This window comes from Aspergillus niger (assembly GCF_000002855.4).
Source record: "Aspergillus niger supercontig An06".
Classification (NCBI taxonomy): domain Eukaryota; kingdom Fungi; phylum Ascomycota; class Eurotiomycetes; order Eurotiales; family Aspergillaceae; genus Aspergillus; species Aspergillus niger.
The window spans coordinates 572,054-594,792 of NT_166522.1; the positions used below are offsets into that span (position 1 = coordinate 572,054).

A 22,739-nucleotide genomic window follows, 5' to 3' on the forward strand; every position below is an offset into this window, starting at 1 on the left:
CAACAGCGTAGAGCGAGAATCTGTATATCTGATAAACATGTTTTCCACCTACTACCTTCCATGCGAAGCCTATCATCTGATCATGATTTGACTTCTGATTCTCTTATTTTATAAACCTGATATAAGAAGTATCAACGCTTACAGTCTCAAAAGCAAGTTCGGCCGGTACCTGATAAAAGGCTCAACGCTGTTTCTGTAGCCGCTCTTCACCCGCAGGCCTCTTGTGGAGCGGAGTGCCTAGCTAAATAGTGTTCGGTATGAGCGGCAACCAATCAACTGATCACAGTGATGGCCATGGTATGTTCATCGAAATTGGCAACAGAACATGAAATATGATAGACTGAGGCGTTGATGCTGGTACAAAATAATAAGAATGTTCGAAGGGGCAAGACTGATCGAATAAACAATTCGGCACACAGTTCACGTGGGGCAACGGATCAGGTCGCGATTGAAATAATAAGTCACGATTGAAACGGTTCTTATTGCATTTAAACTGTAAAACACAACCGATTGCACAGGTTCAGCCAAGGGACGTGTTCTGGATTGCATCATGCACGAAACTCATCACGGCTATCTGCTGCATGCAACTTGTTGAGCGCGGACATATCTCTCTTGATGATGCGGAAGTGGTAGAGCGGCTTTGTCCAGAATTGAAGGATGTGCGTGTCTTACGTGGTGGGGAGCTTTTGGAGAAGAAGAGGGGGATTACGTTGAGGATGCTTCTTACTCATACTGGTTTGTCAACATCACCTACACCGCGAAAACTACCTAATAGTTGCAGGAGTGTGAAAAGGGAAGGATGCTGATAGTGATAGCGCAGCTGGCTTCGGATACTCGTTTTCGAATCACGCCTTACGGGACTACGGTCGACCAGCAGGGTATGATGAGTTCTCGGGCTGTTTTGTGGACTTCATGCAACCGTTAGTTAAACAGCCGGGGGACGTGTTCGAGTATGGTGCACGTCCTGTTTTTTTCTTCTTTTTTACTTCTTTCTTCTTGACCTGTTGTGCACTGCAAGATATATACACTTTCTATCGTCCTGCACGTCCCTAACGATATCATTCAGATCAGCATGGACCGGGCTGGTATCGTCCTCGAACTGCTGACAGGCCAGAGACTGGACCACTAATATGGAAGAGAATATTTTTCGTCCGCTTAGATTAACTAATACTTCGATGATTCCATCGATGGAAATGAAGGCTAAGTTGGAATACATGCATCAACGGACGCCTGATGGCAGGATCACGATAAGGGATCACCTACTCCACAGGGGTTGACGGTGATACAGACAGAAACAGATAATAAATCATTCTTTCATAGTGGTGGCACTGGATGCTTCTATACTGCTTCGGACTACGCTCGTATGTTACTTCTTATCCCTCCTTTTTCGCTTAGATAATCCCATGCGCAGCATGCCTTCCTACCTACCTTGCCTGTCGCCAGGGAAGTGAAGAACACGAATACGCTGAGGCTCCTGTGGTTTGTCCATTAACAGAAGAATGCGGGCCATATGGTAGGTCTGCATTGTCTCAGCACACATCGGGATAGTATATGAAGTGGCATCGAGGGTTTCAGTATAGGCACTCATGCCCAATGTTAGACCGGACCGATCTATAGTTCTCCGGGCACATCCTGTAAAGTTGGGAGGCAGGTAGCTGTTCCAAGTCTGCAACTGGACTTTCAGTCCCTTCCACCTTTCAAGTAGGTCCTGGGTCGCCCCAATTCGTGCGCTGTGGCCTGGTCGCCGGGGTTCAAGCTATCGCCGAAAGTGAGAAAGTTCAACTTCAAGCGACGTATGATCTGTGTTAAATTAATTCCCGGGAGGATGTGATAATAGCAGTCTGTAGGTGTTTATGGAGAGGCCGAAATATCGCCAAAGTTCGAAATTGTAAAGATCTAACCGAGTCTGGGTCTCACTAATGACTATGTCTAGTCAGCAAAGAGCAGAGAACGGAGTAGTGAGGAAGGCTAAGGTGGATGTCATGACACTTGATAACATCGTTCCCATCGCCGCCATCACAGGCGCTTTAATCGAGAAGTGCGCGCTCGAGTCGAAGAAGCCCATCCTAGCCATACGTTTAGAGGGAGTTAAATGCAGTTTGTAACGGGATTACCATTGCGCGGGAGATTTCGTGAAGTAATGTAGTAGCTGTGCGATGAGAACACCGGTTCCCCCTTCTGCGGTGTTCCCACCAGCTGAGGAAGCTTTATCACATTCTGGAACTGGGAGGGACGTATATTCGGCCAACCCATGTTCATCTGTAATGGAGGGACTGGGCAAGGCAGGAGAATGGGCTGTTGCATCGTCTAATGAACTGGTTCCAGTGTCCACGAAGGGGCTGGACACTTCGACAAATGTGACTATACCGTGTCAACTCCGGCCCTTCTTTTTTTAAGCGGGGGGATAGCAGGATGTGGAGCAATTTACGACGGGATGGTGGTACCTTGACCCAAGTATTCTCCGACCGAAAGAGTGGATACTCATCAGAGGGCCAACGTTGCTGTTGGCCAAACTTCCTAGTCTCCTTTTGGCCATTTTGACTGTCAAAGTGGCGAAAGATGGGACGATGGGACTGGACGTGAATGTGCAAACACGGGTTGTTCTAGCACATGGCCCGCAGACAGGTTTAATTTCATCACACTTGACCTTGCACTGCCTACAAGTGACACCGTGACAGTATTAGGAGACTTTCCAAATTTGACATGCGGAAAACGACCCGATTTACCAGCCGAACGCATGTCGGCTTTGTTGCAATTGTGACAGGAGCAATCTAGTGAGGAAATTGTCGAGTGGTCCGAATGTTGTTACCAGCAATGGAAGTTGGAGAAATTGGGAATTACGCCAGCTACGGAGCACCGTAGAAGAGGCAATATTGCCGAGGTGAGTGACTGTGTCCGTTACCGGATTGTCCTACACGGCAAAAGTTCCGACGGCAGCCATTTCATAAATCACGTGTCGGTTAACAGAATTAGACCACTGCCTCCAACCCCAAATGTACTTGTAGCTTATACAATATGCAATCAGTTCCTTGGAACCAGGAGAGCCAATTAGTTATATAGCTATCATAAAAAATTTGGTGTTAAGTGCTTAACACTATTAAGGCACCACCACAGTGTCAAACCCTAGATCGCTTCGTGGCTTGCTCGTATTGGACTGCCCTTGAGGTCTTGTACTGCCTCGTCTCCAGACATCAACCTCTTTTCGTTCCAGTTGTCGTTCGAAGTATCGATTGTCCATCTTGACTGCTAACTCTGCGACCTCAGCTAAGGTCTCTGGTCGTTCCATCCGCGTCATCTCATCCTTGACGTGAACCTTTAGTCCGCTGATGAGGGCCGAAATGTACGCCGTCTCGTTCCAGTTCATGCTCGAGATGATCTGGTAAAACTCCGATACATATGCCGACGCTGTGATGAGTTGTCTGAGTCGCCTGAGTCGTCTCTCTGCCGCTGCTTCTGAATCGATGTCTCCTAAAGTTCGTTCAAGATTGTGTCGGAAGTTGTCATAGCCTCTGAAAATGTTGACCGTGATGATACTCCACTGCTCCTTTGGTTCTGATAATATTCTCGGATGTACGGTCCAAACCAGTTCCATGCTTATCATCGTAGGTGACTGGATCCAAAGATGACCTTGTCTGCTTTGTTACTGAACTTCAACTTTATTGATACCGAGATACATGTTTATCTGAGTTAAAAAATCCTCTGAGCTTCGACCTAGCCCCGACGAATAGCTCTACTTTGAGTAACTTCAAACCGGTTGCCGTGCAGGCCGGTGCGGATGCTACTACCTGAGCTTCCAGCTGACCAAGGTGGTCATCGACCTCCTTGCCCCGTATCCTAGTGTGTCCGGCGATTCGTTCAATGTAACTCTTCAGTTCAAGGGTTTGTGCTTTCAGCATGCGGATTTCCCTCTAATCTTCTGAGTCGCAGTCATCCTTCCTGGGAGGAGTCTTTTGCTTGATTGCAGAGGCTTGCGACATGGGTTGCAGCGTAGTGTCGTCGAACACTCGTACTGACTGGTGCTCAATGTGTCAAACCCTTGGATCGCTTCCCTGTCCCTGTTAGCTTAGCTTCACTAGTATACGTGCCCTCGAACTGGGTCGAGGGGTATCAAGTCCATAACTATCTAGGGAACAACTGGTCCTGGACGAGAGAAGAGAAGTAGAGCCGAATAGTGCCGCGTAGCCGTTCTGGGCCGTCTCCTGGCAGATTGTAGTTCTGCCGTAGCTAGATTGCTCATTTGATCAGGCGAAGTCGTTACCGGCGCCTTCTGCCTGGCGTGTCCGCCTCGCTAGTAAGTTAACTAACGGGGGTTCGTAACATTCATGTAACTGTTGAGATATGATGTATAGAAAAGCTATCTCTTATATGGCATTACAGGATGGTTCGCGCGATTGTGGATTACGTTATTGCATAAAGTACATCAGGACCCGATAATGGCAGGTTGCCACTGCGGAATTAGCCTGCCCTTAACACTCGGAGGCGCAGATCGGCGCAACAGGCATCTCGCCGGCAGATCCCAGACGGTGGGGTGTTCTTCCAGGTTTCGAGAACCTCGGGCAGATGGAGGGTATAATCAAGGGTTTCGCACTGGTGCGAACCCTGCTAGCATTGTGGAGTCTCTGCAGGTTTATTCCCGCGGAACGAAACCAGGCCCTTTCATGAACATAAACTCCTGTGCGGAAAGGCGTAATCGTTTCAATTATCCGAATGATGGCATTAGGTGGACTATATCGATCTATACGTATACGTCCCAGGGTCGTGGAGACACCCAGTTATTCGTACCTGGGCGTTGACATCCCCTCCAGGTGCGGAGTAGGCTTCAGCAACCACTTCTCACGCCCCTCATTTATCTCGTATGATCTGATTTGCCAAACAGAAGCAAACGCGAGCCATAGGTCAACCAGCATACGAAGTAGGCCGAGTGGGCAGAAAGGGACCTCCTACGAGGAATCGTGACGCCCAAGACAGCGACGGCTTTCATGAGTAATGTACCGAGCACGGTGGTCGCGCCATCGAGGCTTCTGTCCACCACTGCGGATAGCTATATGTAGCTGCGAAGATCCATAGTAGATTTAGTATGGATTGACATGCTGCAGTTACAGTTATCAAGGCAACACATGCCCATGGTTGGTCTCGTTCGAGTCTACCGTGTGCGGGCGGTCAACATCCTGCTCAATCCATGTGCGCACCACGATGCCTTGCAGTTCAACATCCGAGCTCCATCGACTGGAACCGGCTATAACATTAGGATTCTTGGAGGCCTGAGAATCCAACACGTCATCAAGTTGTCGAAAACCATCATTATTGTGTGTGGCGCTCGAAGGGTAGTACGGCTTCGTGCTGGATGATGGATGGGAACGGGCTTTAGAAACCCTACTTCGGACCTTGCCCAGGAAGCCCTGGATGAGAGGCTTCATCAGCGGAAGACAACCGCAGATCACAGCGATATCAAGTTCGAGACAGGTCCAGATAGATTCCTTGGCACTAGATGCTGTGCCGTTTAGTCAATAGAACCAAAAGTACTACAAAGATTAGTTACTCACAAGCTAAATCAGTAGTAATAAACGTGCGGAATTCAATCAGGCGCATTAAACTGAATATACAGACCCTGTCGAGCAGTTAGCACTATTCCCCTACACACCAACATGGAAAACCTACAGGCCACCCAGAGAAAACAGGAGTATCACTGCAAACTTCTGTCGAAAGGTGATATGTAATCCCCATATAATAGGTATAGGCAAACATAAAATAATAATATCCTCTATCAAGGAAATGGCTCCCATTGTCTGGAAAAACTGTCGCTGTCCACTCATACAATGTCCACGCAGCTCCTTGTTGTAATAGTACTGAACGGGGCGGCACTGAAAAATGTTGACAAGAAGAGCTGTGAGGGCTCAACAGCTAATGAATATAATCAGGATATTCGAGATAATGGCGTACGCGCGTACGGTTCCGAGCAGCCGCTTCAGGAACACGATAATGGAGATCTTTATAAACGCGGCGGACGGCGCCCAAAATTTCTGGATCATCCATGACGCCTGCAGAAATCATATCATATCAGCGGAAGGTTTCGTGGAGAGTTCGCGGGGCGTAGAAACGTACAAATTGAACTCGTCGCCGTTCGTCTGGAGGCAGATCACCGACTGGCAAGCCAACGCCATTGAATGCAGCTGCCGAGGAATGTTAGTATGCCCGGCGTGCCAGCCATCTGGCCTGGAGGGGTCGCGCCGACTCACTGTTTACGACAAAGGCAGTAGCGCAGTACGACAGAAGCAACCCAGCGCCCATCAACCAGTCCTCCAATTTCAGCCCAGCGGTTGTGAAGCGACGGGAGTAAAGCCGTAGAACATAGGACAGGGTTGCCAGGGCGGTGCCGACGATGGGCACGATAGTCAGCACATTTCTCCAGTGACGATTCTCTTCGGAAGTCATCCTGCACTGCCAGCTGTATAAGTCAATCTTGCAAGAAGAGGCGACGGCGCGGGTAGGAATTCCATATCAGGTCCCATTTTAGAAAGGGCATTCGCCAAATGAGATTACCACCGCGGTGCTGCCGGGTTAATATACGAATGTGGTGGTCGTCGCCACCAAGCCAAAACCTAAAAGGTTGGAAAGGCGGCCGCTAGTTCCTCATGGGCTATTTCCAGCTCGGGAGGTGATATCTATTGACTGAATTCCCATGGCTCGGCGGGTTTTATACTTTTGATTCTTCTCCGCCGTTCGATGGACGAAATGTTACATCTTGATCTGCTGGTGGCTTCGTGCGCCCGTGGTTGGACGATCAGCCAGCCCTTTTGGATCCGTCATTCACCGGCGTTCGACATGTTGCTGGTACGCTGGCTGGTCCGCACCACGATCATCAATATCAGATGCAATCCCACCATGAGTCGACTTGGATTTCGGGGCCACAAATATCGTCGACCCCCGCGAACGGATTTATCACGTGGCCATCAGGGATGCCGTGCCTTCAGGGGCCTTTTGCTTGCCGGAGAGGAAAACCCGAGAGTGTAATCAAAATGAGACGTTGGTCGTAGCAGATACCTTGTGCTCTCCTGTGCATCTGCCTTCAAGTCCTGCACTTTCTTTTGTGGCTTAAGGACAGGCTATGGGTTACCAAGTAGTCTAGTCCTGTTATAAAGATAGAGGTAGTAAGGGCTATAATATATCCATTTAATTAGTTATTATATAATATGTATCATGGACAAAACAGCATTCTTGAAATCTATGTATATTAGTCCAGATTCTTGATAAGTTTACTTGGAATAAAGTGCCAGTAGATTTCAGACCTCCAGCCAAGTCTGTTATACCGGAAGGCCCTCTAAAGAGTAAATATATATTATGGATTTATGTGCCATTCGAGGCCCATTGGATATCTTCAAGTTGTTAGTGAGAGTTCCCTGGAGCAGGCGCAGGACCGGCTCCGAGCCTTGAGTTCCCGTGGCATTTCCAAAGTAAGGCAGCTAGTTGACGGGCTGATCGGGTCGTGCTCCGACCGTGCCCCAGCAATACATGGGATGGGACACAAGGGGACTCTTGCGACAGTGTTACCGAGAGCCCTGCCTGGCCGGGAATGCCTTCACATACTACCCACGTGATGCGTCGCTTTCCCCCGGTGGGCCGTCATCGTTGTCTTTTGTAAGGTCTCTCTAATCGCCCCAGGTCTGCTCCGTAGATCCCTCGTTCGAGTATGATCCGTGTCTTGCAGCAGCCCAGCACTGGATGAAGGGCAACCGCATAATTAAGCAATAAGCTTCTGCTCATTTGGGATGCAACTGAAACTGACAGTTCAGAGCTAGCTAGACAATGAAGAGGATTCTGACTCTGATTGTCACATACGTCAACATCGACCGAAGAATGTTTGTGGTGAACAGATAACAGTACTCTAATAAGATAGTAGGATCAGAAGCATGATCAGCAAGAGGAACATGATTAAGGATCTCACCGCATTCCCGTTTCCCCCTTCAACAAATCGCCCCAATTTGTTACTGTTACCTACCATAGATACTTAAGTATTCCAAATTATCATCATAATCTGCTCGCTGAAGCCTTCTAAAGTGAGGTGTCCGAGCTAACACCAGGAAAACCATGTTCCGCAAAGGGTTGCAGCTGGTGATGAGGGACCTTCTCATTTCGACCCTCCTCATTTGCAGCCTGTCGTCTGCTATGAATGATGGCATTTTTATATCTACTGTCATTGGCTGGTAAAATATGCCGTCGTGAAGTTTCCGTTGGTGGGCAGACTGGGGGTGTGCGCAGATCTGCTACACTGACTAGCAGCGGGAGCAGCAACCCCCGTGGCAGGAGTGCCCACATATAAGACTTATACGTAAAGCTGCCATATCACCGAACGTGTAGTGGCCCAGATCCTGTGGCCTGTATATGCCGTCCACTTCATACTAGATGCAAAATGTTCATTCACGGTTCACAGGTGTCAAAGTTCCTTCCGTTCTTACGCGGTCAGTCGAGGGAGCTAGCCAGCGTGATTCCTCGAGGCATTTTGTCCACAGCGGAGGGTGAAATAAAGATTTGTTCTTTGGAATCGGCATTGTCTGGAACTGTGTTAGAGAGGTTATCGGAGGTTCCAATGATATCTTTTGCTAACCTGCCCATCTCTGCTCAGTCCAAGTGTACAATTTTTCCATAAACATGCTCAGGTCCATGCTCAGGCTCTCGTTAATCCCATTCGCAAGCTAATGAGAACCAGGTCTAAGGTGTTTGATGTAGTGTGAAAAGCCAATCCTGAGCGCCAGCGAGTTGTGCTCTGCCAAAGCAGAGGTAGTAGTGCGTCAGAGAGGGGCTTGGTTCCTATAAAAGCCTGAACGTTCGTGTGGCACACAAAAGAAGTGTAGTAAATGGCCGACGCCGTCCAATTTCATAAAAGGCATTATTGCAACCTTAATATAGGCCCTCATGTTAAAGTTAGGACGACCAGATCAGAGGGAATATAAGATTTCGACCCCACGTACAGTACCAAGTTGGTGGCCAGGAGTGGCTAACGACCATATAAGTAGTGACGAATAGAATAGGGGACGACTCGAGCAAATATTATTGGAAGTTGATCAAGTGTTCTGCTGCTATCGAATTACTAACGAAGCGCAGGGGCTTATTATTACCTAGTTATCATGCCTGTATTGATGGACCCCTGGTTTATCATAAACGCTACGCAGTACAATATCGAAAATAAGAAGGTAACATACCATTGTAGTTCCCCATGGGCGCGGTAGTGGGTGAAAGCCGCCCCATCTGTTTTGTATGAAAAATGTAAAACCCCGTTAGTATAATAATGACGACTGAGCACATGTATGTTTCTTAGGCATTGTGTTGCATACTTATTGGCTGGATTCAGAGTAGCTTCCGCCACTATAACTTGGAGTGTTCGACATTGACGCAGGATTGAGCCACCTCCTATTTCAAGCTAGCTGCCAATTTTACGAGCAAGTGATATATGAAGAATGAACTACAAGCGCCACCGGGAATCAAAAGATATAAGTATTCCTTATAATATGAAGCTCGCACGTGCACGGGCTGTATGTAGCGTCATGCACAATGACTGCGGCGTCCGTGCGACGCAGCCATCTATTGTACATGCCTCATTTCCTCTCAGAATACCTGGAAGCGCTACTTCTGCTTCACCATTTCGAGACATCAATGCTACTTTTCTCACTTTAGCCTTCTTCTTTCCCAGAATCCAACCTTGTCGTGCCACAATCGGCTTACATGAAACTGACTGAAGTCATCACCACCCTATAGTTCCGTAGTGATGCGCCTAGAGATAGAGAAGCTAAATCGGCCAGACAGCATTCGACACCATCGCCAGTTGTGTGCAGTGACCGAGTTGCCCGAACAGTGTTTGCGGTCACTGCCTCGGACAACGTGAAGCTAACATCCTAATCTTTTCCCATTGTTGCTGGGTTCGGTATTACCCAATATCGTCGGGCTCACTTGCCGTGCCCGCATTTCGACTCCCACTTGGTTTCTCGAGAGATAACGACATTTGGTCTCTTATGGCATGACATAGTCACATACGTGCGTAAGAAGGCCACAGTGTCATGTTAGACTTAGTTGGCTAGTAGACGCGGTTACACTAGGCAGAAAACCTTAGCAATGACGACCCTCCACACATTTCGCTTGACTCATAATCGGAATAACTTTCGCGTAAAAATTCCCCTGTGGGAGAGGCGTTAAATCATCTTTCGTCGGGATGGACCAATAAAACCGGCAAACTAAATAGTACGCCATGGGCCCCTCTTCAAGGTTTGCGTGAGAGGAAAGACGAACATGCCGGCTGGAGAACGCTGGAGTCTCAAGAGACATTGTTTATTTTAATGAAGGCTCGCAAGGCCTTCATTTCCAGTCGCGCAGCAAGAAGTCGAGTTCGTTATAGCAACGCGTGATTAGGGGAACTCTGATCAATAGGGGTTTAGATGGCAATAATAAGGGAAGAACACCGTTCTGTAGTCCCTCAGTGATGATTGCTTGTTTGCAGTGCCCAGGCTCAGTAGGCAAAATAATAACAAGATAAGGAAACCCAATCGAGCGGGCCAAGTGCAGGGGCAGTATCATAGAGAGTCCAAGTGAAATGGCTTTCAGCTAATTTAGTGTATTCTTTCCGCAGCACCCGGGCTGGCCTATGATGATTTTTTCTTGCATTTATTCTATTCTGCCTTTCTCGTTTGCTTGAGGTGCAGACCAGCTGCAAGTCCGTCACGCCAATAATACTAAGGGTAAATAGACTTTCGGGTCCTTATCCGGAAAGGGAAAACCGTATTATTACGCAGGATGGCACATCTGACATACCAATCAGAGTAGACATGCACTTAAGTGAACGGATCCCTTTCTAGCCTTCTTTCAGCAGGGCGCTCGGGTAAATTTCCTCTACTACGCAGATCACTGGCTGAATGGTGTTCATACCGTCGTACTTTGTCTCACTCCTTCAACTCCGCTTGGCCTCTGGGGCGTTCTCACCCTTACGGTCAAAACTGGTCGCTCTCGGTATTGCCCCATCCCGCCTGCGCTGCAGCGGCCCTCCAACTGCCAGTTTCAGTTTTTGACTGTCGCCCAGTCGCCTTCCCCTCAGCCTGAACTCTGCTTTCGGTTTAAGCCCAGGCTTGGTGCCAAGGATTATCTACTTGTTCCTGGGGTAGAAAGAACACCATGAAGCTTCCGTATGTGCTCAGAGTGGCGTCGGTCGTCCTTGGAATCCTTTTTCACTTCTCACTGTTTTTGCTGTGTTTCGTTTGTTCGCTTAATGAATAACGTATCCGCCACTGAGTCGGGTCTGCGATGTGGCCGAAAGGACCATGATCCGCCGGGTGGACATCAGTACTACTAAGTACCGTACGAGAGATGCTTCTCCAGATGCGGATTCGGATTCTGGATATGTCCCAGGACTTACAGGACCAACAACAACCCATTAATTTTCTCTCTGGTTTCTCGGGGTAACCGGCATAACGGTGTCGGTACTTGACTGTTGCTACGCTGCCACCACGCAACCCGTCCCAGCCGTCTAGGGTCTTGAGGGGAACCCCCGAGTTGCGAATTAGAGCATGCTTGTAGATCAAGAGGGTCGAAAGGTGCTTATAGCGCTGCGCCGCAGACCCATCGTAAGAGCTACCTGAAGGAAAGCACTGCACCAGGCCGTGTGCTGCTGCCACCCCCCTTCCTGGGATTGCCTGCTCAAAGGATTTGCTCCTTGGCGCAACTTCGGGCCTCAAACCAACGATTGGTAACGAAAGTGTACTGTGTGTTACTGCTAGTTTACTACTGATAACTGATGAGATTTGGAGAGCTCGAGACTCCAAGCTGTCGAGAGGACAGGGACTATCTGGATACCAAGCCAGGACTAGATTCTCCTACGCCGTACGTGCCTAAATTGCCTGCGCCAGTCTGAGTGTGTCTGACTTGGAATCGGCCCTAGCAGCTATGCCCGTTCTGGGCAGTTTCCTGATCCTTTCTCCTTAAAGCGCTTGACGAAGATAATTTCAGGTAAGTAATCTCTGTCTACCGACGTATCTACTCGCCCACCTTGTTCCTATAAGACGGCCTCTGTCCTCCCCCTTAATATATATACCTAGTTTAGCGCGATTCTCGCCCTTGGAACAGCTATAGTCGCATATTGGGAGGTGGGATCGTGTACCACTGTGATCAACACACTCGCCTGGGATACATCAGGTTGCTTATACCGTTCACGCCCGTCAACTGCAACGACTTTCTTTTGCTGCCCTCTTCTCCTCATCTTCCTAAATACGAGTTGTTATGCATGATGATCCCTCCAAAGCCCCCGATGACCAAAAAACGCGCGTCCCGTGCTGAGGCGCGGAAAGTGACATCGCTCTCTGCCGAACGACTGGAGAGGAAGCGCGCCAACGATCGGGAAGCCCAGAGAATCATTCGACAGAGGACCAGGGAGCATATTGAGCGGCTGGAGCACCAAGTGGCCAAGTTGAAGGCCGAGAGGGAACAATTTGATGATGTCGTCCGACGGAATGTGACGCTGGAACATGAGATTCGGGCCTTGAAGCATCAGCTCGCCCTGGCTAGCAGACAAGGGTATCTGGGTATGATTGGGTGGCAGATCTTATTCCTTTACTACAGCTACGGGAAGAATCTTGAATGGCTGACAGTTGTTTCCTGTGAGGAGCAGAAGGAACGTATAGTAATACTCCCGAGTCTATGCTCCCCGCCATGCAATTCGCTGAGCTTTTGGGATTAAGTCAAGCTTCTAGAGCAGGGTCAGTCCTGTCTACGTCCAGTCATGTATCGGTAGGGTCGGAGTGGCAATCTTACGGCACAGCCTGGTCCCCTTCAACATGCGAATCAACCAAGACGAATTATGGGAACCGGGCTGAGTCTTACCTGTTCGAGAACCAAGTTCAACTGTCGAGCACGATAACTGTCGCGCCGTCGCAGGTAACCTACAGCGCGCCTGTCGGAGCTCAACCGGGCCCGATGTTTAAATTCTATGCACAGGCATACTACACTGGCAATACCAGTCCTGGACCGGTGGATGGCCTTGCATCCCATTCTCCGCAGCCAGTACCCTACGTGCCCGGACATCAGCTGATGTAGATGCCAGTAATACCAATAGGGAGACTAGCTGGGTATCCTGTTGTGCATATGATACAGCCATATCGTCAGCATACACTTCCGCCTCAGTCAAGGAATGAGTACGGCTATGGCTGGAACCTGCATCAGTCGTGATTTGCAGACAGACAGACGGGGTTCTGGAAAGAAAGTTTCTCGCATGAGCCAAGGCAATCGCAGCTGCTGCCTGAAGGCTCAGCAAGCCCATGAGATGACGGTTGCGATCAATACTTTCCGACTTCGGGCATGGGGAGGACATATTACGTTCTAGGACGCGAACAGCGCTGTGTTCGACCACGCAGAACAACACTCACTCACTCACACTTCGGACAGGTCATACTGCACAACGGATGCGGAAGTTTTCTGCAAAGTTGTGGTGTGGGACTTTCATTGGAACCAGAAATGCACGACTTCTGCTGACAAAACCGAGGGTCCGGATTATGTCTAGTTCTGGCAGTCCCCAAACCGTATCATGGAACTGCGCTGATCTGCCCCAGCCGACTCGCGCCTTTTATATTTCTAACTATTCCTGATATCAAAATTGAAATATAGATTAAGCCTAATGGAACATAATATTTATACAGCTAACAATCCACTTTTATAACTAATAAAACTGTGAATTTTATCTCAGAAATTCTTTCTTGAACCCGGATCCCTAACTGAACATTATATAATTTAAATGTTATAGCAGAATTTTATCTCTACAATGCTGAGGCCCGGGCGATATCATTATAGAAAGAAAAAAAAGAAAAAAACTATATAGAGAGACTCCGATACTTAGAGACAGAAAACCATTTTTTGGATTTATAAAATAAAAGTTTTTATTATTTTCCTAGTATATCAGCTGTTATTACCAGCGCAAATACTGCGGGGATTCTGAACTTGATTTCATCTTCTAGATTCAGCATACTTAGTTATCTAACCTGTGTCTCCGCCCATTGCCCCTGCAAATCCTGAACCCTATACTCGATTACCCACCCTCGCCCTTATGCTACCAATATGCGGCCAGTGACATGCACTATATCACACCCCACTCGCCCTGAAGGACATATCTAAGATAGCCAAGCAGTTCTAAGAATTATTCTTTGAATTCTTCTTGTGACACGCGCCTTCTAGTATGATTGCTATATCTCTCGCATATCCTTATATACACCTCTGAACATTCCTCATCTGGCTGCGAGAAAAAGCGGAGAAGTTCTTCATAAGGTCTTTGGGATGATGCGTCGAAGTGCCATGTAAGGAGAGCCAACTTTAATATCGTGTCAACATCGAGGTTGTGCATGAGCCGTTCAATATGATCGTCAAGTAATCTGTTATTGTCCAAGAGTTCCATGTCTACCGAACGATAATACCCTCGGCAGACGGCCAAACTTATACGCAGAATGGAGATACTGTCAGGGCCAAAGTCATGCTGAGAATCCTCAATTTCGCTAGCTGTGGCCCTCAAGCACAATACCTGTAAACACTTCAATGCTGACTTGGCCGCGAAGCGAAGAAAATATTCCGGCAGTTGGGACACTTGATGTGGCTGCTCCATGTATCTTTGAGTTCAATGGATGTTATGGGATTTGGCATATGAACTGATGCTCGTTATTCTCGGTTAGATAGTCATTTGAGTAAGAAGCTTGGTTACGTGATTGCAGACAGGCCAACATACGGTGTATGGGTTTCCATTGAGCCATTCCACACTCTGGCCTGATGGCAAAGGTCCGACCCTTTCAATGACCTAAGTAGGAATATTCGCTGGTAAATAAATCTGTCGCAATCAAACATCTCCATCCCACCCTACTGCTTGTGTTTCTTGTGCATTGCTTAACCAAGTGAGGGCTTTTAGAACTTGATTTGCAGGCTTCCGTTTTGTAAACGGGACCGACGGGCCTAGACCTCATCACCATCACTCAACCCTGGGCCCTGTGGAATCTCGACAAACCCCGAGCCGGATAAAGGGGCACGTACGGTGTGACGAGAGCTCGAAAAGTGGACCCCGATAGTCCACGTTACTGGTGACTGAGCGAGACAAGAGTGGAGTGTGGCTCTGGGGTCCACCAAAGTCTAGCTGGATTAAGGTTTGTAGTCGCCATTTCGGCATCCCGGACGGAAGGTGATACCTAAAACGTATACCTACAGATATGGGTGAATCTTTTATTGGCTCCCGAGCATCCTGTCTAAATTAAAAGAAGTCCGGCCTGGGTAAAGAGTTTCTGTTTAAATGGAAAGCCTTCATAATTGACGCCGTAACATAGAGAAAATGCTTCTGCAGCTATTACTCTTCTTGCCTGTGTCAGACCATCCACCGGGAGAGATATATTCACCTCATGAGCCTGGTATACAGTGAGCGATTTAAATATTGGCCGTCATAAGATTTTACCTAGATCTGCTATTTATTTGATGCGAGCTAACTTAGTTGAAATCATCTCTCTTAGTCCATGGACATGCAGAATTTGAGCGATCATATCATCTGTACCTGCCACTCTAAGTTGTTGGCTGGATAGGTGCGATTATTCTGTATATTAAATAATATTAATATCTAGGCCTAATAATGATAAATACTAACTTATTCTATTTGGAACTCTAATTGTCGCCGCCGGTTCTTGTTCACACAAACATTACTATCCGAAAAAGCCTGACCAACAGCGCTCAAAGCTGCTGTCTCTCAATCCTAATGCATTGCTCCAGTTTTTTCTAGAGCATATATGTTCTCTGTTTCTCACACCAGTCACCACTCTCTGCCATAAGTTCAGTTATGTTGTAATGCCCGCAAGACTTGGCAACTATCATGCACTTTTCTGCCAATGCCAGACTAAGGAACATCTAGTCTTTGGTTGTCGGGTGGAATTGATCTATCACTCTCGGTTCTGCGCGTAAGAAGAATATTCGAATAGCTACTTTCTCTTTACTTTCTATCAAGATAAAGCAGCAATATATCTTTCAGTTAGGGTTAAGTTGGGCTGTGTAGAACCAAAAGGAATTCTGTAATTTATTCTAGTTTTTTAATAGTATCTAACTTCCCAGCTCTATTGGTGGAATATATAATTGACCAGTCACGGTATGAAGCCGTAAAAGGTTTACCAGATAATACTTGTTGATTTGGAGAAGGCAAGGATGGTGCAGCCTATTATACACAATAAGGACAATATCAGGACAGTATAGATATATCTTCTAAAAGTCAGTATTAATTTCTGTATGCTTTATCTCAGCTGTGTGGTAATAAGAATACTTTTAGTAGTTGATAGTACGCCAATGGACCAGTTTAGCAGGTTTTTTGACCATGTAGTACATCATGGGCCGGACTTACGACCTAAAATTTCTGCTGCTCTATCTGTTATATATATTGTTCTAGTTGGCATCTAAGGAGGGCGAGACTGTCTAGTAGAACGGTACTATTATAAGAGTTAATATATAGGTAATATAAGTAAGACAGCTTCGTTTTATGAGAACAGTGGAGTAATAGTTATATGTTAAGTAACAGTCACTCCCCATTATAAAACTACGTGCGAACTAATTATTCTTATTGCTGAGTTTGATCCTGTTTGAATTGTGTCAAGTATTCATCAATCTACTTTCTATTTTATATATCTCCTTCCGATAATCGTCCATATTTTCCAGCGGCGCTTCTCATCTGGATCTGATCCTGAAATATCAACTGAAACTGTCCTCACCTAAAATACAAAGATTGAAAAACCTGGAGGCCTGAGCGCAAGACACGTGATTGCAATATCCAGGATTTCTTGCCTCAAAACTTAAAATGCCTTTTCTGCCAGATTCACATACAAGTACTGGGAAATGTTCTTCTGAGCTGGACCGTGATGCCCCCGAAGGAGTTTATCTCGAAGATTCAGGCGATTACGAGGACGAAATGCACATACAACTGAGTGTTGCCGAAATAATCATATACATGAAGCCAAAAAATCGACCATTTATGGTACTTCTCGGTGCGGACAGTGAGAACGGGTCCTCGTGGAAACAAGGCAAGGTGGAGAACGGTTATATCTTCAACGACAAACGAGCATCATGATTCTCCTGCATGCATCGCAGAGTTGTGTCTGGGAAATTGGTAGTATATGTGTCGAAAGGGCGGAAAGGAAATATGTTTGCATTCCGAATTTGACTGCTGCTAAGTCCTACTTTCGATTCAGTCATTGAGTTTTGTCCGCTTACCAACTTCGGAGGCTATGGGATCGCAGACTTCAAAAAGACTACTTGTCAGAAATAATAATAATAATAATAATTGGTCACAATAGTTAGTGAATCGACAGATCGAAACAATTCTCACTAGCTCAGATCATCCACCTGTTCAGTTAACCGAGCAGCTACTTTTTACCCTGCATAGTGGAGGACTGCTACAACCTGCTCTTTTGGCTTCGCTTCTCTTCCAGTGCTGCTGTCACCAATCCTTGGACTTTCAGAGCCACACCATAGCTGTACGTATATCCGAGAGTATTGAAGCCGTAGGCATGAACGACACTGCCTTCCCTTTCAAGTCGATATCCCCCTTTCCTGCTCGGCCGTAGACCCACTAGGTCTTTCATGACATGCTTGTTCAGATCCAGCGACCTGAAGCGATCGTGAGTAATGACGTTTGTTCGTCGTAGTATATCCGCACGGGTTGCGAGATCTACCGACTCATCGGTTACCCCCTCTTGGCTAACTCCACCAATAATAACACCCCCACTGTACATACGGGGGATCTGATACGTGTAGTGGGAGCCTTGGAACATCACCATCTCATGGGAATCACTTTCAACCAACATAGTCTGGCCGCGGACTGCAACAACTTTCTCGTCATTGGCGAGAACACGAGCTCCCAAGCCAGATGCATTGACAATGATCTCTGTCTTCAACAAAGACCGAGTGTGGTTTATCGATTCGATCTCTGCACGAATGAACTTTACCCCCTCCCTTTCGAGAAGTATCTTAATCCAGGGTAGAAAAACTGCTGGATTGACTGTCATTGATTTATATTGGAAACCAAGCTTGGCATTGGCGGGGAGGTTCTCTGATGGCAAACGGCGATATTTTGGTACCAGGGTCTTGTACCAAATCGTAGCATCGTCGCTTCGATCGTCATAATACTCGGTCACATCTGTCACCTAAAAAATGACCCAGTCATTAGCTCCCTGTAATATCCAGCTATAGTATATGAAAGGCAAATTGAAAACGAACTTGGACACCACTGGTAGGGTCACGATGGGCAAGAGCCCAATAGTACTTGAACGTTTCGGCTTGTAGATCATGTCCTGCACTATCCGGGTAAGGCAAGATGCCAGCGCCGGCCCTGGTTTTCTTCGGATTAGCAGGCGCACATTCTCGGCGGTAGTTATACGTACCATGGACTTGCCCATCTCAGCGAGTCGTCCCCGGGTAGTTCACGAGCAACGATCGTCACTGAGTAACCAGCCTGCACAAGGGCAAGGGCCGACGTGAGCCCGATTACTCCACATCCAATGATGCCGACTTCCATTCTGATGACACTTTGGTTAAGCCCCTGAATGCGTTTTTGATGCGTGTAGGAAACCCACCCATACCGGAGATTAACTTTGACGAACTGGGTTGCCTTTAATACTGATCATGCACTCAGACGAGAAACACAGAATTAGCCTCCGGTCCGGTCACTGATTGCCTTTTCTTAGGTAATACGAAAAGATCATGAAAGGAAACAGGTAACTGTCACAAAAGCGTCCGACTGAAAATACCGATTGCAGCCGGGTATCGGTACCCGAGCCTCTTGTTCACGCCTCAACCCCTCTTGATTCTTGCGCGCGAGCTAAACACTCACTGAATGGAAGCCAGAGCTTTGCAGCAGAGAAGAGTTTAGACTGAGAAATGTCGGTTTCAAGTGGCTCGAAAGTGGTATCGGCGATTGTGGCCAGTCACGGCGTATCGAGCAGAGCCCTCACCGCGGGTAAGAAGCTCTGCAGTATCCGTCCCTACCCGCTGCACATTACCCAGGATAGTTACCATGTGCAGCTGAGGTGAGCAGCAGTGACCTACGAGGAAAGAAGGGTAAATTTAAAATGGATGCTCATGGGAAGAGACCTAACCTTTGAAGATTCATTGAATTCCCATGGTTTTGCTACCTTACCTGCTGATTTTGCTGGGCAAATTTCCGATCTGCATATATGGCGTCTCCAAAGTCAAAAGTACTACTTCTTGGTAGCGGTGGCGTTGGTACTATTGCTGCTTTGAATCTCGAGATTGGAGGTCTGGCTCAGGTCACGTCTGTCTTGCGGTCTAATTATGCGGCAGTGAGTCTCCTGGGATTTACAATCAAGTCTTGTGAACACGGAGAAATCCAGAATTGGCGGCCATCTGAAAGTCAGTCAGCCCTCTATTCTTCAACCTAGCCTACACCTCCTTACCCTTCATTAAGTTGAAGACCGTTCCTTGCTGTCGCTAATACCATAGCTTTTTGATGCAATAGTCCTCAATAATGTTCCCAGCGTTGCGGACTCGGTCACTGTCCGACCCTTTGACTACGTCGTGTGCTGCACAAAAAATGTTCCCGATGCCTCGCCCACTGTGTGTGAAATTATCGCTCCTGCAATCTCGCCCGGTCACACGGTAATCGTCCTTGTACAAAATGGCTTAAATATTGAGAAACCCTTCCTCCGCAGATTCCCATCTAATATCATACTGTCCGGTGTCAGTCGCATAGATGCTCATGAGGTCGCCCCCGGTATTATAGAACAGAGACAGAAGGACATCCTGTATGTTGGGGCGTTTGAAAACTGCCTCATACCTTACGAAGAGCAGCAAAAGGCAGCTCAACACTTCGCCAAAATCTACAGTGCGGGGTTGAAGACAAACTGTTCCTACAAACCGAACGTGCGTTATGATCGTTGGGTTAAGTTGGTCAACAATGCCTCGTTCAACCCAATTTGTGCCCTGACGGGTTTAACGACGGGCGAGTTGCAGCGGACATCTGGGGCCGTTGACAAGTTGCTTATTCCCGCGATGAAAGAGATCATATCTGTGGCCGAAGCAGATGGTTACTCGCTTCCAGGAGTTATAATAAAGGAGACCATTCAGAGTAACCCACCAGAGGAGGATATATCCCCTAGCATGTTGGTGGACATACAAAAAGTATGTTAGCTTTCTATCTGTGTATCGGACTGATTTTACTAAAAAATCCCATGTCAGGGCAATTTCATCGAGCACGAAAATATTCTGGGGGAAGTCATTCGCGAGGCCAGAAAGGGCGAGGGGGTAACAACACCTATTCTATCCACCTTGTACGAGTTATGCTGCATGGTTCAATGGAGGACCAAGAAGGAAATGGGCCGGCTTGAGCCTGGAATGTGAATGTCCTTGGGTCCCATTTTCAGAAGACGCAAATTCCATAGTAGGAACTGAAGAACGGAATATACCTGCTGAAGCAATCGTGCTTATAACAGAAATGCTACTGACAAGTGTCCGTCCCTTGGTGCGTTACGAAGACTTGACTGCACCCCTGTCGACCTTTAGCGATGTTCGTTATGATCTTTCATGTGAATCTTTATTGGATATCTGGTATCAAGAAACTGTATCATGAGGAGATGTAGTTATATATATAAATGTCTTTCTAGTACAGTGTCCATAATTTGGTTGCCGGCCGGGGGGTTTAAATGTCCTAGTAAGTAGTCCTGCCGTTAACCCCATATATCGCTTTGTCGCAACCAGTATAAAATCCGTTCTGCGGCTTCTTCAGCTTTGCTTGCTTTGAAGGCAGTTCCAAGACTCTCATCTGGGCCAGGATCATTAAGAACCTCAACACGCCTTGTACTATTCTTTCCCACCTCCAGAATTGCACCCCCTTCTAGGTCCTCGTCATCAAGACATCTTAACATTGCCATAGCCACTTCGTCAGCTGTGGCCCATCCGTCCTTTTCCTGGTCTAGTTGCAGAAGCTTCTCTGGATGCTCAGTCCATAGCGGCGTTCGGATGATGCCAGGTGCGACAGCATTAATCCGTACACCAATGGCTTGATCGAGCGGTGCTAGACAGCGGACGAATCCCGTAATTGCGAACTTTGATGCACCATAAATGGGCGCGTTGAAGTTTGGTATCTGGCCTGCAACGGAGGAAATATGGATGATACGTTTTGGATTTTCGGGACTGACTGGCTCAGCAACCGGATGGAACGACGAGGGTCGGCTTCTCGGATGTAACCAGTAGGATAGAGCTAGCTGAGTTGTCCGGATGGGATGGGTGAGGTTGATATCAAGCAAATAATAGCGATTTGAATCCAGGCCATCCTTGCTTTCTGGGGAACCCGGGGGATGCCAAAAATTCGACCAATGCGGTTCATATATACCCGCTCCCGGACAAAGTATATGGAAATCGCCGAACTCTTCCAGTGCAACTTCAAACATCTGCGTCAATGCTGCCCAGGAAGTCACGTCCGTCTGAACAAAGACGGCCCGCGGTGACGATTGCAATCCCCCATACTGAGCGATGAGCTTCTCTGCTTCAGGCCGGAGGCTGATATCCGCAATCACAACATTGCAATTCCGTGACAGTACAGGTTGGCAAACGCGAGATTTATGCCTTGCTGCTTCAGCTTCCCCGGCGACGGAAACGTCTCTAGCTGGACAGGACTCTTACTTACCTGAACCTGCACCAGTCACTATTGCAGTTTTTCCGGATACTGCAAATGGCCTTCGTGCCTGCTTTTGAGACATATTCTCTTATGTTCTGCTATAAGCTGGTCGAGTGTCTTGGGCATTAATCACCGACGGCAGTTGAGACTCTCTAGGCAATCCGCGTCCTTCTTCTGTCGACAGAGTGAGATACGTTCTGATTATTCTCACAAGTGGAATAAGAGGAGCATACCTTTCAGACAGTCTGAATATGAAGGCCGAGACAGCACGCCAGGCTTATCTAACAATGGGGTAAGCATGTTCCTAACGAATTATAGGTCACTCGCTTATGAACAACACGTCATTGGCGTTATATCACGAGAGTGGTCTATCCGTAGAGGAGGAAATATACCCGAGCACCCTGCTGAAAGAAGGCGAAAAGAAACCCGTTCCTACTTACGATCGTGAGTGCCCTGATTGGCTACTCCATGTCCCATGTGCCCATCCTGCGAATAACACGAATTTTTTCTGTTTTAGGAAAAAGGACCGAGATGATAACCCAGCCCCTATTATTGACAGCAGAGGTGAAACCCAATTAGGCCGCTTGGTGCCAAGTTTCGAAGTGGCAAAAGAAGGGACTTTGGGTACATGTGCAGTTACGGGCGGTCTTAGAGCATGAACCAGAGCACATCATGTACCTGCACAGTATTGCTTTCATCGTCGTTGGTAGGAATAGTAATTTTAGCCTGAACTATGGAAGGCAGACCAAGTAACAGCCGAACACGTAGCGCATACCGGTCTAGAATTCAGCTTAGTATGGATTATCGATATTTTAGTAGCGAAGCGCAAGCTTATCCCTTGAGGAAACGAACCGAGGTACAGCCGTATATCGTTTTCTGCAATGCGAGTTTACTAAAGGGAAGATGGGAGGGGCCACACGTCATGCAGGATGCGCAACAGGAAGAAGTAAATCTTCCGATAGATGTTCGGTTCTTATTCCGGAATTCGGTGCCCGGTTCGGGAGCTTAACCGCCTTAGTATCACAAGGGAAAAGCGGAAGAAAGTCTTTCTCAATGGGTAATATAAGCTTGGAGGACC

General features: G+C 47.5%; 9 protein-coding genes across 9 annotated transcripts; 4 read left to right on the top strand and 5 right to left on the bottom strand.

The window, feature by feature from the left end:
* Positions 1-288: 288 nt before the first annotated feature.
* Positions 289-2,105, top strand: An06g02280 (uncharacterized protein; the record flags this gene model as incomplete). Its single annotated transcript, XM_059748112.1, has 7 exons — positions 289-297; positions 519-735; positions 816-878; positions 1,321-1,361; positions 1,396-1,513; positions 1,652-1,793; positions 1,934-2,105. 7 exons carry the CDS (start codon positions 289-291, stop codon positions 2,103-2,105), a joined length of 762 nt encoding a protein of 253 aa, XP_059605323.1.
* Positions 2,106-5,105: 3,000 nt separating this feature from the next.
* Positions 5,106-6,432, bottom strand: An06g02290 (uncharacterized protein; the record flags this gene model as incomplete). Its single annotated transcript, XM_059748113.1, has 5 exons — positions 5,106-5,491; positions 5,544-5,608; positions 5,659-5,884; positions 5,949-6,038; positions 6,237-6,432. 5 exons carry the CDS (start codon positions 6,430-6,432, stop codon positions 5,106-5,108), a joined length of 963 nt encoding a protein of 320 aa, XP_059605324.1.
* Positions 6,433-7,738: 1,306 nt separating this feature from the next.
* On the bottom strand, positions 7,739-8,129 carry An06g02300 (hypothetical protein; the record flags this gene model as incomplete). Its single annotated transcript, XM_059748114.1, has 3 exons — positions 7,739-7,772; positions 7,837-7,882; positions 7,997-8,129. 3 exons carry the CDS (start codon positions 8,127-8,129, stop codon positions 7,739-7,741), a joined length of 213 nt encoding a protein of 70 aa, XP_059605325.1.
* Positions 8,130-12,262: 4,133 nt separating this feature from the next.
* On the top strand, positions 12,263-13,068 carry An06g02310 (uncharacterized protein; the record flags this gene model as incomplete). Its single annotated transcript, XM_059748115.1, has 2 exons — positions 12,263-12,557; positions 12,647-13,068. The coding sequence occupies 2 exons, from the start codon at positions 12,263-12,265 to the stop codon at positions 13,066-13,068; spliced, it is 717 nt and encodes a 238-aa protein (XP_059605326.1).
* Positions 13,069-14,161: 1,093 nt separating this feature from the next.
* On the bottom strand, positions 14,162-15,172 carry An06g02320 (hypothetical protein; the record flags this gene model as incomplete). Its single annotated transcript, XM_059748116.1, has 4 exons — positions 14,162-14,539; positions 14,741-14,809; positions 14,873-14,961; positions 15,040-15,172. The coding sequence occupies 4 exons, from the start codon at positions 15,170-15,172 to the stop codon at positions 14,162-14,164; spliced, it is 669 nt and encodes a 222-aa protein (XP_059605327.1).
* Positions 15,173-16,828: 1,656 nt separating this feature from the next.
* An06g02330 (hypothetical protein) lies at positions 16,829-17,098 on the top strand (the record flags this gene model as incomplete). Its single annotated transcript, XM_059748117.1, has 1 exon — positions 16,829-17,098. One exon carries the CDS (start codon positions 16,829-16,831, stop codon positions 17,096-17,098), a length of 270 nt encoding a protein of 89 aa, XP_059605328.1.
* Positions 17,099-17,423: 325 nt separating this feature from the next.
* On the bottom strand, positions 17,424-18,544 carry An06g02340 (uncharacterized protein; the record flags this gene model as incomplete). The annotated part of the gene is made up of 3 exons (XM_059748118.1): positions 17,424-18,173; positions 18,247-18,325; positions 18,411-18,544. The coding sequence occupies 3 exons, from the start codon at positions 18,542-18,544 to the stop codon at positions 17,424-17,426; spliced, it is 963 nt and encodes a 320-aa protein (XP_059605329.1).
* A 362-nt stretch (positions 18,545-18,906) lies between these two features.
* An06g02350 (uncharacterized protein) lies at positions 18,907-20,385 on the top strand (the record flags this gene model as incomplete). Its single annotated transcript, XM_001391020.3, has 4 exons — positions 18,907-19,055; positions 19,241-19,398; positions 19,505-20,166; positions 20,224-20,385. The coding sequence occupies 4 exons, from the start codon at positions 18,907-18,909 to the stop codon at positions 20,383-20,385; spliced, it is 1,131 nt and encodes a 376-aa protein (XP_001391057.3).
* A 326-nt stretch (positions 20,386-20,711) lies between these two features.
* On the bottom strand, positions 20,712-22,585 carry An06g02360 (uncharacterized protein; the record flags this gene model as incomplete). The annotated part of the gene is made up of 7 exons (XM_059748119.1): positions 20,712-21,543; positions 21,671-21,728; positions 21,895-21,942; positions 22,102-22,147; positions 22,340-22,392; positions 22,437-22,440; positions 22,514-22,585. The coding sequence occupies 7 exons, from the start codon at positions 22,583-22,585 to the stop codon at positions 20,712-20,714; spliced, it is 1,113 nt and encodes a 370-aa protein (XP_059605330.1).
* Positions 22,586-22,739: the final 154 nt, after the last annotated feature.